Source organism: Protomyctophum bolini (assembly GCF_963924005.1).
Source record: "Protomyctophum bolini genome assembly, chromosome: 21".
In the NCBI taxonomy this organism is placed as follows: domain Eukaryota; kingdom Metazoa; phylum Chordata; class Actinopteri; order Myctophiformes; family Myctophidae; genus Protomyctophum; species Protomyctophum bolini.
This window is the reverse complement of record NC_137882.1, coordinates 8063175-8081002: the sequence shown is the minus strand read 5'-3', so window position 1 is coordinate 8081002 and position 17828 is coordinate 8063175. Positions and strand designations below refer to the sequence as shown.

Sequence of the window (17828 nt, the reverse complement as noted above, 5' to 3'; positions counted from 1 at the left end):
CTGATGTTGTTGCTGGAGCTCCTATGTCATGTGACTTTAGTCCTTATTTCTAGTTAAGAGTCAAATGTGGTGGGAGCTACAGTACGTAGTGGGGATGTGATGATGTGTACATTGACAAAAATGAAACACCATTATGAGATTGCCAACAGGTGAAAATAAAACTTTTTTTATAGCCTGAATGCAATTTGCTTTTCAAAAAGTACCTACTTAATAGTAGTAACATAATATTCATAATATTATAAACACTATAAATATTATGAACCCAATAAAATAACACAGTAGGTGTGTAGCCACCATGATATATAACATAAAATAACCAACATAACATATGGATTAATATTCCATAAAACGTGTACATGTAAACATTACCATTGCAGTAAAGTAGAAAAGGCAAACATTAACAAATTGTGGCTGACTTTCTTTCCTGATGATGACTAGTACTGCCTGAATCTGCATGACTTCCTGCAGAGTTGTGAGAGCCCAAGACGGTAGGTGCTTGTCCCTTTAGGACAGTGCTTCCCAAAGTGGGGTCCGGGGGAGACCCCCAGGGGTCCCTAAGGGAGTTCCAGGGGGTCCCCCCGTCCCCGGCCCCGTCCCCCCGGCCCCAGCAAAATTATAGTTGGAAAATAGATAATAGATATATAGATAAAATAGATTTTTACAATACAAATTGTGGTCCCAGAGATAGAAATGCCATCAAATGGGTGTCAAACTGGGGGTCCTTGAAATTAAAACGGTTGAGAATCACTGCTAGAGCCGTACAAATGGGGGTCCGCCGTCTGATAAATGTCAATTTGGGAGTCATTGACATGAAAAAGTTTGCGAACCCCTGCTTTAGGAGACCAGAAGTAGGTTATGAGTCAGTATATTAATTCCAAAGGGAGAACTAGAAGTGAACACAGCTGAGCCATTCTTTATAGCCCAATGGTCATTGAACTAAATATTGGACCCATTGTTCACAAGTGGCACATCTTCCCAACATTCTGACACTAAAATGACTTTTTCCAGAGAGACAAATCTGGAGAAAGTCTACTTTTGTTATCTGCCTTTTTCTGTCCCAGCAACACACACACTTTCACGTGATCTAGCGGCAGTAATAACACACGCTATATGACATCAGAACGATGTGCACTTGTGGAAACAATTTGCGTACCATTTTTGACACCTGTACAAAGTGGCAAAGCGTGGGATGGCGTGGCTTCCTATAAATTAAGCATCTTTGCCATGACCTCCTTTCCCAATGAGTAGTTCCTCTCCCGATGCCAACTTCCTGTATAGTTGTGCCAGTTCTTCCGACGATGGAGGATGTGACTCTGGCGAGCACGGAATGTCAAAGTCTGATGACGCTTGAGACTCCGACAGCTCCACCCCTGTCTCCGATTGGACGATTTGGCTGCAAAACTCCTCTGCCTGATGCACTCTCACGACGAGTTCTCCTTGCTCTCGCCTCCTCTCCTCTGGTTGGATGATGAGGGTGTCAGTCATGGACGTGTCCTCATCAGATGAGGCCTGATTGGACAGAAACCTTATTATACTTAACTAAAGCTAGGAAAACTAGAATGGGGGGGGACGTTTTAATAAAAATAAAAACTAACCTTGTTGGACGCAGACAGCTCCCCTGGCTCCGATTGGATGCTTTGGCTTCCAATCCCCTCCCACTGATGAACTCTCTGCTCTGGATGGATGATGAGGGTGTCGGTCATGGGCATGTCCTGATCAGATAAGGCCTGATTGGACAGATTGGTGGACTGAGAGGAAGTGAGCTCCGCCTCCTCATCGTCCTCGCTGAACAGCTCCGGGGTTTGAGAGCCGCCAGTCATTCTACGAGGGGAGGGGCCTGTGAGGGGGCAGCAGGATTGGCTGTTTTGAGTGTTAGTCAGCGTCTCTGAGGTGAAGAAGTCCTTCCACCTGAAAGGAAGGGGCAGGGTTATTAACCACTTAAACCCCAGCATTCGTTAAAGTTCACTGAAACAACTACAGTAGTATGTATCATCATTGGGAATTGAACCCGGTTGAACTCGGTTTCTTGTTCAAGTGCTGAAACTTTTATACCATTGATTGAGCTAATAGTCTGCTTGCTCAGGGGATAAATTGAATCTTGACCATCAGGTGGAAATTCATGTCTGTCAAATCTTGTGTCTAGCTGAGACATGACCTTTGACACGATCTATTAAAAAATGTAAAATACAACCACCCCAATTGTATTAAATTGCATTACTACCATTACATTTTATTCATTAATAAAGTTACATAGTGCCGCTTTAAGTTTAACTGAAATATAACGTCAAAATTAAGCTTTACTAAAGACGAACTAAAACTAACAAAAGTCATGAGAAAAGTTCTTTATGAGGTTTTTGAATCTCGCCCCTGACTACCTCATACATACAGTAAAGTAAAACTGATACTAACATATACAGTAATAAAAACTAAACTATACGTTAAAAAAAATCCCAAACTATAACAACCTTGGAGGAGCGGTGCTCGGAGCTTCCTTCCTGTCCTCCTCTCCTCCTTGCTCATTCTTCGCCTCCTTCTTGGTGGTCTTCTCTTCTCTTTCTACTCGTTCATAACTCTCTCCTTTTCTTTTAGCCGTTTCTTCTTCTCTTTCATCTTTTGTTCCCTGTTCGCAGAGGTGGACAAAGTGTACTCAAGTATTCAAAAGTACAATTTACAAAGTGCATGTTCTTTTTTTTTAATGTCAATGCATTGCTGTGTTGAACATTTACAAATATTTATATTTAAATCCAGTGGAGTCAAAGTCATGTGCTTGCAAAAAACTAACGAAAAAGGTAAAGTAAAGTAAATATACTGTCCACTATAGAGCGTCGCAGTCCCTCCCCCTTTCAGAACGACGAGTGGCCCAGGAAATGAATCCCAATGCATTTTCAAAGCATTTCAAAACGTATTTATTTAAAGACCTTTTAAGCGTCGTACGAAGCCAACTCTTGTCGTGACAAATCATGACAACACGCACAATATTTTGGACAAAACAAATAATTACAAAGAAGAAAAACAACAAAAAAAAGTGTAACCTGCCGTTTCTTTCTACTTTCTAATTCTTTGTTTGGCCCGAAAATTTGTGTGTGTTGTCATGATTTGTCACGACAAGAGTTGGCTTCGTACGACGCTTAAAAGGTCTTTAAATAAATACATTTTGAAATGCCTATGTGAAAAATGCATTGGGATTCATTTCCTGGGCCACTCGTTGTTCTGAAAGGGGGAGGGACTGCGACGCTCTATAGAGCGTCACAGTCCCGCCCCTTTAATGACGACACCAGGCCCAGGAAATGAATCCCAATGCATTTTTCCCATAGACATTTCAAAAAGTATTTATTTAATTATTTGGACCAAACAAATAATTACAAAGAAGAAAAACAACAAAGAAAGTGTTGTAACCTGCCGTTTTTTTCTACTTTCTAATTCTTTGTTTGGCCCAAAACATTGCGTTTATTGTCATGATTTGTCACGACAAGAGTTGGCTTTGTCCGCGGCGTAAACGTCTTTAAATAAATACTTTCTGAAAAGTCTATGAGGAAAATGAACGGGGATTTATTTTCCGGGTCTCTCGAGGGGGCGGGACTGCGACGCTCTAATTGCCTGTTCACCTACATGTTTCATTTCTAATTGTTCCTCCCCCTGTAACTGCCGCTCCATTTCATCATCATTGTTGGACTTGGTATAGTCCATGTAGTTTCCAACATTGGAACGCGTGCCAGGTGAAAATAATGAGTCCTCAACAGGCGGATCCGGCCCTTTCACTAGGATCAAGGCAAAGCAATCCGATTAATAAAAAACACGTGCAAATACAATGCAAAACATTAACGATGACAGTGGTGGAAGATTTACTGCAATGTAGACAGTATAAGTCCCGTATTCAAAATGTACTCAAGTAAAAGTACAAAAAGTATGTACTTTCACAAATCAAAAATGTGTACAAAATATTCGATGCGACGTATTGTGAGCTTGTATATCTGCTATTTTCAAATGGCCGAAGGGTTGAAGAGGTTATTTATAAGGTATGTTTTCTAATCAAATTTAAAATCTACAAAGTAACTAGTAACTCAAGTTTTCAAATTGTTGTAGTGGAGTAAAAGTATTAGTATCTTTTGGCTCTGAAATGTAGGCCTAGTGGAGTAGAAGTAAAAGTACTGGAAATTGGAAATACTCAAAAAGTACAAATACCTCAAATATTGTACTTATAGTACAGTACTTGAGTAAATGTACTTAGTTACTTTACACCACTGAAGGATGATAAGGACAAAGGAAAGAAAGTAATTAAGCACCCACCACCATTTTTCACTTCCTGGCTAATAAGCACCATCTTCTTCCTCACTGGTGCAATAAGGTCTGGTCCATCAAACAGGCCTTCATCGCTGTCTGAATCTCATTCACACAGAAATGACAGTTAAATGAGGAAAACGGAAATGTCTAGGTTACAATTTAGGATATTGTGTATAACATTTTGCTAGGCTAATATCAAACAGTCACGTTCATGACATTTTACTTGATGATTAATTGTCATACAAATAATTGCTAATAATGATTTAATTGTGTTTTTGGCATGGAGCACGAGAACAAATTAATAAAAATAAATACTGATTGGCTTTTGGATCATTTTAAAGTAGTCTATCTAGATCTATGTTTCAAAATGTATGAACATTACTATTAGGCAAAATTATTGTCATCATTTTGTATGTAATAATTGTGATACAGCTACAGCCTTTGAGGATGTTCTAGCAGTCTGTGCTATATAGCCAGCCTTCGCTGGGGAGGTGGCATAAAGGCCGGCAAACTGCATGAGCTTAATAAGATCATAAAGAACTGAAGGCCAGCTCTGTTTTATTGTTGGCCTGGAGATGGTAACCAAGCGGTTTCTGGTGGTGCTCATTGGAGAAAAGTGGTCAAACTCTCAGGTTCAAAACGGCAGGCCATATAAGCAGTCTGCACCCAGGCACATGATTTTGGCCATGATGAGAACATTTGTTATTTTAATTTGTTTACATGTTTTAGGTGGTTGCACAATGGTCTGTTATTTCTGAGGATCCAAAAAGTAGTAGGCTATCACTATAGCTGTCAGCCTGTTATATTCCGCGGCAGTGTGGAAAAAGTGTGGTCGATTTTCTTTTCTTTTCTGTCCTCTGTTAGATGTAAGATAAGAGTTATACATTTTAGAACAAAGTTGTTTGCGTCTGTCTGTCTGAAGGTACTTTCAGACGGGCATCGATTAACGCAGACGTTGTCGCCTGGGCCTGGATCAACGACAGGTCTGCTCCAGGTCTGCTCATTTGAAAGGACCTTTATACAGTAGTCTGCCCGTCTGTCCAGCCATCTCACCATATGCCCGCTTTTCCATCCTGGTGTGTGTGTGTGTTCTCCAAGTGGCTTGTATATTATGCTGATCGTTCAGACAGGTCTCTTCATGTAGATTCTAACCTGAAAGAGAGGGGAGGACACAAAGCATTGTCAAAACATTGTTCTTATACTTCAATAATTGTGAAACACATGAAAACTTAAGTAGGCTACAAAACATTTACTTACAGATACGTTTGACCAAATAAGGCAAGGCTGTATACGTTTGCACACTATAGCCATATGTTACTTTTTATCTGCTGCTGGCTTCTGGCTGGCACACCAGCTGAAACCAATAATAATTGCCACCTTACCCACTGATGCAGACTGAACCATAATACTTAATGTAAACGCCCAGTAGATGGCGTCCATGTGTATGTTTGTGATCGTATAGGCCTACAGGAAATGTACCTGGCAAAAAGAGAAATTCAAATTGCATAAATTAAATTTGTAGGCCTACATGTTTGAAGTATAAAAAGTAAATATACCCCGCCCCCCCCCCCCCCCCCACACACACACACACACACACACACACACACACACAGATGTTTTCACATGTTTTTCAGATGAATCTATGTAAATGGAAAATCTTCATACAATGTTGTTTGAGAATCAGAATTCTTCTTTGTAGATACGTTTTCTACATATAACATCAAATGTGTACTCAGTGGAATTTGTGACGATGGAATATGTTTTTTGAAGTGAATCTCTGAACTGCCTATCTATAAATGTAGAGGTTTGGCATATAGCTCTGTGTCCAAAAAAGGAAAAGAGACCTTGTTTCTATCTCTGACTGAAGTACCACTTTACGCTCTTCATGGCGTAACCCCTGAACTGACCTCCCCTTCAAAATTATAACCAAACCAAAATACACAGAATGCTTATTACATACATTTATTTGTAACTAAACGTTATAATATTCAAACTGGACAAAGACCTATCCCTAGACACTAACATTGAGTAGGCTATGTTGCATTGTTGCTCATATTGTTCACTGTCGTGACGGTACATTTATGAAAAGAAATAAACCAAATACATACTGTAGAATGGAGAGGCCATGTTGACCCATTTCATATAGTGATATAAGACACAGACCATGTGATGAGGGGGACACACCGTTTTAATGATGTTTACATACAGTAGGCCTACAACTCTCCCTATAGGCCTATTGCCTTCAACCATCTGGCTGAAGGCTGAAACCATCTTGGCTTGTGGTGGACATTTTCTTTGGTCAACATTCCATTTTTGCCACAGACATACAAAATGAGTGGACAATAATATTACCAGAAACACATGAATAGCTAGCCCTGAATGACCATAACAGGTCTGTAACTGAGTGTTCAAATGGAACCAAATGGACCCTTATGGGTCCATTTAGCAAATAAAACATAATCACTACTACTACCCAGCTAGCAAGTCATGGCGCGCCGCCTGCGGGAGGCGGTCGCCGCGCGCCGCCGATCGTGTCCTCCGCCGGGCGCGTCGCACGATGTGGCCGCGTCGTTCTTGATCAGCGTGTGCCGTGCGCGCCGACGCGCGTGTAGCCGGCGCCCCGCTACTCTGCCGCGCATCGAACGTCAGCTACCGAAGGCAGCAGCAGGACAGCGTGGAGCTGTCTTATGACACCCCCCCCCCCCCCCCCATATATATTGCGACCCCGCACCCCTCCTCCCCCATGCTCACCTCCCTCCCACATATTTATAGAAACATAATAAAGCAGCAAATGTATACTTAATTTTGTTTCTTTATTAGGAAAAAAAGGTTACAATGAAATAATTTAGGCACATAGAAAAAATATGTAAACAACCAAGTTTAGAATACAAGAAAACAGTCATACCATTCAAACACTTTAACCATCATTGTTGGCTCACGAGCTTGTAGATTTGCTATCTTTGAAAAATCGTGAAAATGTGGCCCAAACACAGTGAACGTTTTAACTAAAAACTGCAAGGATTTAGAAGACATTTTGTGGAATCAGTTCTCAAGTTTAATTTCTATAAAACACCAAGTCTATTCTGTGTGGAGTTAGTTATGTAGGCCCAGTAATGTTGCAATAACAGTTACACAGCAATAAACAGAACACACAATCGAGATTCACCTTTTGAGCAAGAAATAGTGCAGCATACATTCAAGAGTCCATTTGGAAACTCCTATAGCGGTGGGTTTGAACCCTTTTCATGCCAAAGTTATTCAGCATTTGAGCCACGGACCACCGTTTGATGAGCTGCCTGCCATGCCTGTCCGTTTCCTTCCTTTATGAAGCCTGACTGGTGGTGGCCGCCAGCAGAAGTTCCAAAATGCACCCTGTCCAACGTCTCCGGCTCTCAGACCCCAGGTCCCTGTCACTGAAGTCCAAGATCCAGTGGTTTTAGCCACTTTAACCATTATTTAAAAAGCTGTAAGCTGTTGAAAACGAGCTTGTAGATTTACTAATTTAACATTGTGAAAATGTGGCACAAATCTGTAAATATATATTCTTTTGCAGCAAACGTTTTAACTAAAATCTGTGAGGATTTAGAAGACATATCAGTTCTCAAGTTTAAGTGCTTAAGTCTTTAAAACACCAATTCTCTTCTGAGTGGAGTCAGGAGTTTCTGAGCGTAGCAATGTGTGTATGTCCCCGTGTCTGTATGTCCGAGCACGGAAGCTGGGTGCGTTCCTTGAGGTCTGGATGTTGCGTATAGTAGAGGGTCAGGGAAACCCGACTGGTGGTAGCCTTTCCAGCAGAGGTTGCATTTGAAGTCGATAGGTCTTCCTCCAGCGAAAGTTCGTCTGAAATCACAGAATTAATTAAATAAATTATTTTCACCTTAATCATAGGCCTACCTACCATCACTGCTGTGAAATGTGGGATAACATTTTGATGGCTGTGAGAACCACTGCCTTAACCCATTTAGACCTGAGGACGCATCTGTGTCGCCTCATAGGTTTTAAACATTATTTTAAAAGCTGTTATCTGTTGAAAAATAGCAGATCTACAAGCAGAGTGCCACAGTACTCATCATAATACACCTCAGTCATTTAAAATGTTATGATGGTAACAATGGTACAGTTACACATTGTTGGGTGCCAATTTTCTGTCCTTGGTAAAATGAACAATTACCTTAAATTAAAGAACGATGTCTCAGCTCTGTACAGCATGTCACCTTGTCTGTAAAATGAAATCAAATTCAAGTCAAATTTCTTTCAAATGTAACAGCAAACTTGAGGCAAGAGAGCTTGTAGCATGCAACCTTAATTCAGTGGTAGAAATGTTCTTACCGTTTGTACGCCCAACAGATCCAAGTCCTGTGTCTGAAATCACAGTAACAACAAAATGGTAAACATTGTATGTACATAAAATCAATTTGATGAAAACAGAAGATCTACAAGCACACAATGTGACACACAGGAGACAACAGAGAGAAGAGTAAAAGAACGTACCTGCATGGCAATGCTCATTTTGGTCACTGCATCTGCACCTGTAATAGAATAACAAAAAAAGTCTGTTTTAAACATTAGCCAGCCTACAACTATGTGATATTTTTTACATTTGCAAGACAGACATTTGACGAAGATTTAGCCTTGCAGACCCCACATACACACAGACCCCATGCTGTATTGATGTGGTACCATAGGAGAAGTTCTGAAACAAAGAAAAAAAATGTGATTTACAGCTAAATGCTGTTTATGTAGTCATAGCACGTCATAGTACATAATGTATATCATAGTAGTATAGATGTATAGCTTATATGTATAGTTTCATTATAGATATTCCACTGTTACTTTCTTAGCTTACACATGTTTCATGATAAATGTTTTTATGTGATGTATTCCCCATGCTTTTTGTTCTTGCTTAATGTAAATCGCTCTGGATTAAGAGCGTCTGCTAAATGCCTAAATTGTAGTCTACACAAGCAACGTATCAAATCTTATCTAATTCGAATAATTGTGTTTAAGGACTTATCAACACAATAAGAAGTTACAAAAGACAGCCTGTTAAAATAGCATGAGTTATACGTTTGCCTATCCCCTATCCCCTCGTCCAAACAATAGATTGCCCAGGTAGCTAGGCTAGCTAGCTAGAGGGAAACATACACAGATAAAGATCGAAACGATTCTAACACGTTCAATTACACTACACACGGTAGATATCGGATATAAAAATACACTGACCTTTCAACTGAATTTCTCCGGAGAAAAACTGTGTAAGAACTAATATAAGCATTTGTTGGAGAGTCTTGTCTTCTGCCTCCACCGTACGTCGACTCAACAGTCAACAAGAACAACTACACTGCAATGCATGCCGGGTAAAGCCTCGGCTCCAGGCTAAAGTTACAATTACTAGTCTGCAGGTACATTATTTATTATTATTAATAACAACAACAACAATAATAATAATAATAATAAATATAACCGCAAGAAGAAGAAGTAGAAGAAGAATCCACTTAATTATATTCAATAGTTAAAAAATTATGTATTTTATACATATAATGCACATCCTTGTCTGAGAGAGAGAGAGAGACGGGCGGGGGAGGCAAGCCTTACGTCAGCGTGAGGAGGGACTGTAAATCGCTGTAAATTCACGGGGCATTAAAAAGTAACTGAGCGGGACCGTTTGACGCGCGGACAGCGGGGGGAAGTCCAAGCCCGCCCGGGCGTGCTACGCTGTGAAGGCGACAGCGGGAGGCGGTAGCTAGCGGGGAAATGTTAGCTGGGTAGTGGACTACTGTGCCATATAGTGTCATAGTAAATCATTGTCATAATCTGAGGAAAACCTGGAGACTTGACATTCACTAAAGTGGGTGTTGTGATAAAAATAAGAACATTATAATGGTAAAATGTGTAAAAGAGAACATTTTGAATTTGCCACAGACAAGACCAAGTCTTTGCCACGGACACATTTGTCTGTGTGCGGACATGTTGATGATGACGCCCCGCCTTCAACTAATCCGGACATCCAAAGATTTCGAGCTGTTCTTGGAGCTTGGTCAGGGCTAAGCACAAATATCTGACTTGTGGATCCTGACATTCTGTTTCTGTGGGCCAATACTCAAGCCATGTCCTCTCACCGATTGCATACTCGTACCTTTAAGGACAAAATAGAAGATAGAAAACACAGTGCTTGATCATGTTTTTCAATATACGACGTTATGATGCTAAAAAGAAACCATTCAAACCGCCAATCATTGCCGCCCCCATATAATTGTGTGAAATGTTGCCAAAATTAATTAATTAAATAATAATAATGATCTATTAGGGCACAGGGTATGTTTTTAATTATTTATCATGCCACGTACAAGTACATTATTATTATTATTAACACTGAGGCTATTCGAAAACTCTACTCGCTCACAGACCTGGTAGATCTGCAATGTTTTTTTAGTTTTTCTTTTAAGTTGGACAAATTTTGAAAAGCTAAACTTAAAGTACAATTTATTCTGTACTTAGCTATATTTAGATGCCAATACTTTTGTACTTTAACTCAAGTAACATTTTTAATGCATCTTTCTTTTACTTGAGTGTTTATGAAGGTCTGAAGAAGGTCTGAACGTCCACTCTCTGTCACTTAAAATAATAATAATAAAATAAAGGGAAGCTCCGCACACTCAGATCTGTGCACAATCACTGTATTTATGTGTAAGCTTTTGGTACTCTATACTGACCTTCTTCATGTACTTTTGTAAGTAAAAGACTATATTTTTGCACCCAAAGAGTTTCAATGTAAATGTTTCAGTGTGTGAGCTTATATGTTGTTATTTATGGACCTCATGCTGACCTCGCCTGTCACACCTGTCTTCAGCCCTAAGCCTTGGGTTGAGAGCGCAAACTCCTCTATCTGTTGGACCTTTACTTGTAACAGTGTAACTTTTACTTAAACATACTAAAATATTACTAAAATATTATATTAATTTCTCACCTAATAGTTTGAAAGGAAATATCCATGGCAAACTGAATTGAAATGATGAGCGTCAACCTCTGAAGTTCTAATTGAACTGAATAGTTAGCCTAATAAATCAGTTAACCTCTTTCAAACCCGTTATTTTGGGCATGTCATTACACCGTAGGGATCTCCATATATAGGAATAAAGATAGTATGGACTATGGAGTATATACAACGTAGGTGAATGCCGTGTAGTGGCTCCAAGTCTAGATGTGAGGGCCGTGTATAGTGGCGCAGACTCTAGACGTGAGGGCTGTGTATAGCGATGAGCTTTTAGATCTGCTATTCTCACTGCTTTTGTGCGACACTATAGCATGACAAAGTGTTGTATTAATTCCCCCCCCCCCCCCCCCCCAAAAAAAAACCAAGTAAAAAATATGGAGATAGGACGTTTCTCGCTGGCGAACAGCGATCATTTTTTTTGTTATACTCACTCTTCCTTCTTTTGATTGTAGAACAAATCGGTTGACAAGCCCATGATGAGATAGGTCTTTTTTTCTTCCAGCCCCAAAGCAGCTCTGCAATGGCGGAAGCTTACAAATGAGCGCAGGGCGTTCATCATACCATGGGGGGCTTTACCCTTGTCAGTTCCTGTAACATGCATAGATAAAAAATGAAAAAGGAGAGACAAACATATAGTAAGTTCATTGGTTCGCAAAGGTTTTGATGTCAAGGAAACCCCCAAATGTATTTGGCCACGGACCCCTGTCTGAAAATATTTTGTACCATAAGATTTGTGTTGTTAAAATAGCAGATCGGGTGGTTAACCATGATTTTACTGCTATATTAACTAATTTAGCTTGGGGACCCCTGGGAATCCCCTTCATGGACCCCTGGTCATGAACATGGCGTCACAAATAAAAAATATATAAAAAACATATTACACACATAAAAACCCCAGGAAAGTGTTTCTTGTGTCCTAAACATCATCAAATATCAAATATCACTTAGTTACAGCACTTTTAAATCATAAACAATATACATAATAATAATGTACTGTACCTTGCTTGATAGCTTCATCTATGCGCATATGGTAAGTATCCGTAGACAACTCATTTTGAAAATGTTCTACCGTCACTTTGTACACTATAGAAGACAAGACAGACACACAGCTTTAGGGTTGCTATAGGGCAGGGGTGGGGTGTTTGGAATTGTAACAGCTGAAATCAATAACATATCAGTATTCCGGAATTCATCTGAGGGCCACATTGAGTGAAGGTGGGGGCCGCCAGTTGCCCATGTATGTATAGGGTATCAATAGTAGGGACCGAATCCAAATTGCTGGGTACTACCAGGTACCCATACAAATACTGAAGGAATCAAATGAAGCAATATTAGACGAGAGGGTGTGCTTTACCGTCAATAATGGCACGCCTGCGCTGCCGCACGAACGAGCCAATATACGAGTTCCGTAAGCACTGCAGAAGTGTCATTATTAACTACGGTAACACACACCCTCGACTCGAGTGTAATATTGCGATCATGCAACAGTGGCCATGGGCCAGATTCACACAGGTGTAAATGAAGTGCATAATGAGGGGGGCTGCACCCTAAGGTTCGACCTCCCGTTAGTTTGACCGGATTAAGGTTGGTGAGGGATGCGTTTAAAACGACCGGATTATGGTTGGTTTGTTCTGGGCACGTAGCTATTTCAACCATACTATATCCTTCCTCATCAGAGGTATTAAAGTTGGCTATAGTATGAATGGTTAATAATTAATTTGATGATGTCGTCAAAAAATATTAAAATAATTTGTGGGAATTAGGAAGAAACCTGAGGTATTCTATAAGATATGGGAGAATTTCTTGAACTTCATTAGGCGAGGTGATATTGAAGAGGCTTTGGATGTATAGTGGTTATCCGAGTAGTCAGCTGGGGGGTGGGGGTAGGGAACTGTGATGGACATTGTGAATCTGTTTAACTGTATGTAATGTGTTTTATTTTCGTTTTTCGTTTTATTTTTTGTTTTGTCATTATTTATTTATTTTTGTTTTGTATTTATTATTGTCAATTCATTTCGTTTTAAGATTTTGTTTGTATTTGTGCTGCCAGAGGGATGTGGGGGGGGGGGAAATATATGTCAATTGTTGAAAATACTTGTGTAATATAAAGAAAATGAATAAACATATGTTTAAAAAATAATAATAATAATTTGTGGGACATTTGGCGTTAGTTGGCACTTGTCATAATGGAAGTTTGGTGCCGAGTAGGGGTGTAACAAATTTTAACAGCGATAGGGTACGTGTCACGATACATGGTTTACGATACGATACATGGACGATATTGGTTCATTATGGCGATCCGATACGATTCAATGATTTGAAATCGATACAGTAACTACTTAAAATACATTGACATCTTTTTAAACTAAGTAATTAAACCCCTATTTTTCTTTTTTCTTCAAAAAAATGATAAATATGATGCACAAAAATGTAGTATTGATACAATATGCTATTTGCATAGTAAAACGATTCGATACCGATTATTTGCATTGCAAAACGATACGATACATAGTCAATGTTGCCGTTTTCTTTTAGATATACTTCGATTCTTGAAATTAAAATAGATTTTTCGACGCAGTTACTACGTTACACCCCTAGTGCTGAGGCATGTTCGACATGATGTCGTTCATGCTGAGATCAATGCCTACAGCTACAGTTGCCTATTATAATTAAGTAATAGCCTATCACACCACGAAACAATTCTGTGCATGTCCAGCGAGGCAGCCGGCAGCGCAGCGACATTAAAGCATGCATAGTCTTACCTTTTGGAGGAGAGCGCTGGAGAGGTGAGCTGGCTAAAAACTTTGACTGGCCGACTTGCAATGTGCAAACACGATGATGCCATTCAATAATGTGGACTTCTATTTTTTATATAATTAGCTCTAGTGACTGTCAGGCTGTTGTCTGTCTGTCAGACCGTCATGTTTGTGAACCATAGATTGCATGCATATAATAGCCTACATATTTTATTTGAGGTTTGGGGACTATACATTGATTCAGCCTGAAGACTAAAGGATTACATATACGCATGCCTTGATCATTGGTACGGCTGACGAGGAAATGAGCGGAATGCACGACCAACGTTCGCCAACGTCACGGCCAAGTTCAAATGATGAATTCCACACGTAACGTGGGAATGCTCGTAAATGTCAGTACACTCACGATATGAGAGTAAACAGCGGTGTGAATCCGGCCCAGATTCTCCATTCATTGTCAATGGGAATGTAATGTTTGTGTAGGACATAGGAGGGGCTAGCGGCCCTCAAAGAAACACGTCATCGTGGAAGTGATTATCATGATTATGAAGAAATAATTGTGATTATATCAAATATTTGTAATAATTGTGACAGGCAGAGTAACACTTGATTTTACCATAATCTGTTTTGTTGTTAGCTTCGGTGTTGCAGGCCATATCCATTCGTTGATTAGCGGCCAGGGTTGGATTGGTAATCTTGTCTTTCTTCTGCTTACTGCAGCTCTCTGGGTTCAAAGGAGAAAAGTGTGTGGTTATGTGATCAGTGACATGCGGCTATGTGTGGTTGCTGCACTTTTTCACTCTTTGGCGCCTCGCTACAAGAATAGGAAATTTCATCTCCAACTGAAACTAGCTTGAGCCCGTTTCAGCCAATTTAATTATATTCTGTTTTTCTGAAGTACTTAGTACTTTGTCCCAGCGTGCTAACGTGAAGATGTTTCTAAACAAACATTGTGGGTTCGAGTCCTGTACCTAACAAACATATTGCATCAAGGTTTGCCGCTTAGTCACACTTATCGTCACGCACCTTCAGCGCACACACACGTGGTTTCATCCTGACAGAGCCGTAGGATCTCTCCTTTCGGTCTGTCTGGGTGGTAGTACCTCGTACATGGTTGCCCTGTGAGGGGGGGGGGGGGTTTGAGAGAGAGAGAGAGTATAACAAAGTATATTGTATTACACAAAAACTAATGAAAACTAAAGTTCAACTTAAGAATCCACTTATACAAACTCCCCCGTGGCTCCAGACATGTGTGGCAGGTTAAGACTGCACCCATGGCTTCCGCGTGCGGTTAGGGTTAGGGTTTGGGGTAGGCTAGGGTGTTGGACTAATGCGTGTCGGTCTGTTAGTACGTCGGACCAAACATATGCACCCGACTCACCCGACTGGCCCCAAAAATACCAAAAAAATAATTAAAACCAGTGTTGGACAAGTTAAGCTACATGTAGCTGACCCAGTTACTGCCTGTAGGACTCACTGTTGTAGTACTCGTAGACAGACACAGCAGCAGGCTGCAGGACACTCACTTTAAACGCCTGTGTGACATGGAAGGCGATCTGGTCGGGACGCTTATGAGACACCTGTACAAATGCAGACAAAAGGTGACAGTCAGTCACTGTGTGTGGGGGTGTGTGTGTGTGTGTGTGTGTGTGTGAGACCCAGAGAGAAAGCTTACCTTATCCAGGTAGATCATAATGGAACCTTTTTCTGTCTTTGTTTCTGACAGCAGACTGTCGATTTCATACCTCTGGATGGTAGCGTCAACCGATTTGGTCAGCTGCGCGCGCGCGCACACACACACACACACACACACACACACACACACACACACACACACACACACACACACACACACACACACACACACACACACACACACACACACACACACACACACACACACACACACACACACACACACACACACACACACACACACTTTAATCATGTATTGTCCACATAACATAAGAGATACAATACAAGGACACAATCATTCATATTATTATATATTATTATTATATTTATTCTCAAAATTACACTGAGTAATTAAACTCATTTTCAGTGTCGTCGAGTAATACAATAGCATAGAAGATCAAGGGAAAAATGTGAATTACATACTGTAGGTTTACAAATAAAAAGCTAGGACAAATTTCAAAACTACCTAAAAACAGTTACATATTGTGGGGGTTTGTATGCTATGACTCAAAGGTACCAATGTGGTCCATTTTAATGTCGTTTGCAGATAAACTATTCTGTCGTGATGTGCTATATAAAGCCCTTTATAGGCATAACAGCCATTCAGAATGTGTGACATAGTTTCTGTAACAAGCCCGTGGTGTGATGCAAGCAATGAGGTGCATTGGTGGAGGGAAACCAGAGGGAAAGGTTGAGTTTGGTGGGAAACGCACACACACACACACACACACACACACACACACACACACACACACACACACACACACACACACACACACACACACACACACACACACACACACACACACACACACACACACACACACACACACACACACACACACACACACACACACACACACACACACACACACACACACACACACACACACACACACACACATGCACACAGCATCTCTACTTTACTTGAGTATTTGTATTTTTGTATTTATGACTTTCACTCCACTACATTTCAAAGACAAATATTGTACTTTTGACTCCAACACTTTTCTGGTAATGGGATATACAAGCTCACAACATGACGGCGCGTTGTGAGCTTGTAGATTTTTTACAAGTGAAGATTGACAGGAAAGAGTGAGAGAGAGCAGGGGAGAGACATGCAGCAAAGGTCGTCATGGACGGGACTCAAACACGCGACGCGCTGTCAGGCCAGAGCCTATATGCTTTATGTGGCATGCGCTGGAGCACAAGGCCCTGCAGCGGGCGCCCCGAAATGTCTACATTTTAATACAGAAACAATGCATTGATATTAAAAAAGAACACGTGCTTTTGTAATATTGTCTACTTTTGAATACTCGAGTGTACTCCAAGTTCTGTTGACAGAAAAACGTTCACTTTAGTTGTAGTCACTGACCTTATCCAGGTCGCTGTTGACTGGAATGAAGCCGGTTGGTAAGCCGACATCTAAAATTGTCATCTTTGCATCTTCCATATGGTCCTTATACCTGTGAGGATTTTTATGGACTTTTTATATAAAAATACACAAACATGAAAATGTTCCCATTTCTTTGGCATCCATTGTTAGGTATGCCCATATGATGACCACGGATGTGGTCTAAAAGTGTGAAATTTCACTGGGTCTTTATGCTATATTTGAGTATCCCTGCGATAAAAACAAGGCCTTCACACTGCACTTACATGATCTCAATCTCCAGCTTGTAGATATCGCCACCCACTTCCCTTTTCTCTTCTAACAGAGACAAACAGAGACAAACTGTTAGAAGAATGTGCTGAAACAGTCAAACAAGGTCAACATTGTGTGGGTGAAAAGCAGTGCTCACTGTACATTTGCCCAATAATAATAATAATAATAGCTCAAATTTATATAGCGCTTTTCTAAATACCCAAAGTGCTTACGCAAGTACAGTATACAGTCAGCAGCGATGCTAATAGGGCGCATTTTGCATCCCAAAGTGCAGATTATTGATAATGGACCCATCCGTGGACCTTTCTGGGGGTCCCATGATGCACTACTGTACTCAGCACTGTACTGTAATTTGGTGCTATTTAATTTACTTTATGTTTGCATGTTACAAAACTTACAAACATATATATGTGTTAAACAATGAAGCCCTCTAGTC

At 40.4% G+C, this 17828-nt stretch overlaps 1 protein-coding gene across 1 annotated transcript in view; it reads right to left on the bottom strand.

Moving 5' to 3' along the window:
• Positions 1-10121: 10121 nt before the first annotated feature.
• The window catches only part of LOC308336057 (complement C3-like), a gene marked incomplete at its 5' end in the record, with an annotated part of 40056 nt that continues 32349 nt past the window's right edge, over positions 10122-17828 (bottom strand). Inside the window, 9 exons of the mRNA XM_080793301.1 lie at positions 10122-10417; positions 11707-11863; positions 12275-12358; positions 14648-14755; positions 15058-15150; positions 15509-15611; positions 15707-15808; positions 17102-17192; positions 17386-17437. Of these exons, the coding sequence (XP_080649427.1) occupies positions 10276-10417; positions 11707-11863; positions 12275-12358; positions 14648-14755; positions 15058-15150; positions 15509-15611; positions 15707-15808; positions 17102-17192; positions 17386-17437 (932 nt within the window). The 3' untranslated portion in view covers positions 10122-10275. The remainder of the gene's footprint in view (positions 10418-11706; positions 11864-12274; positions 12359-14647; positions 14756-15057; positions 15151-15508; positions 15612-15706; positions 15809-17101; positions 17193-17385; positions 17438-17828) is intronic.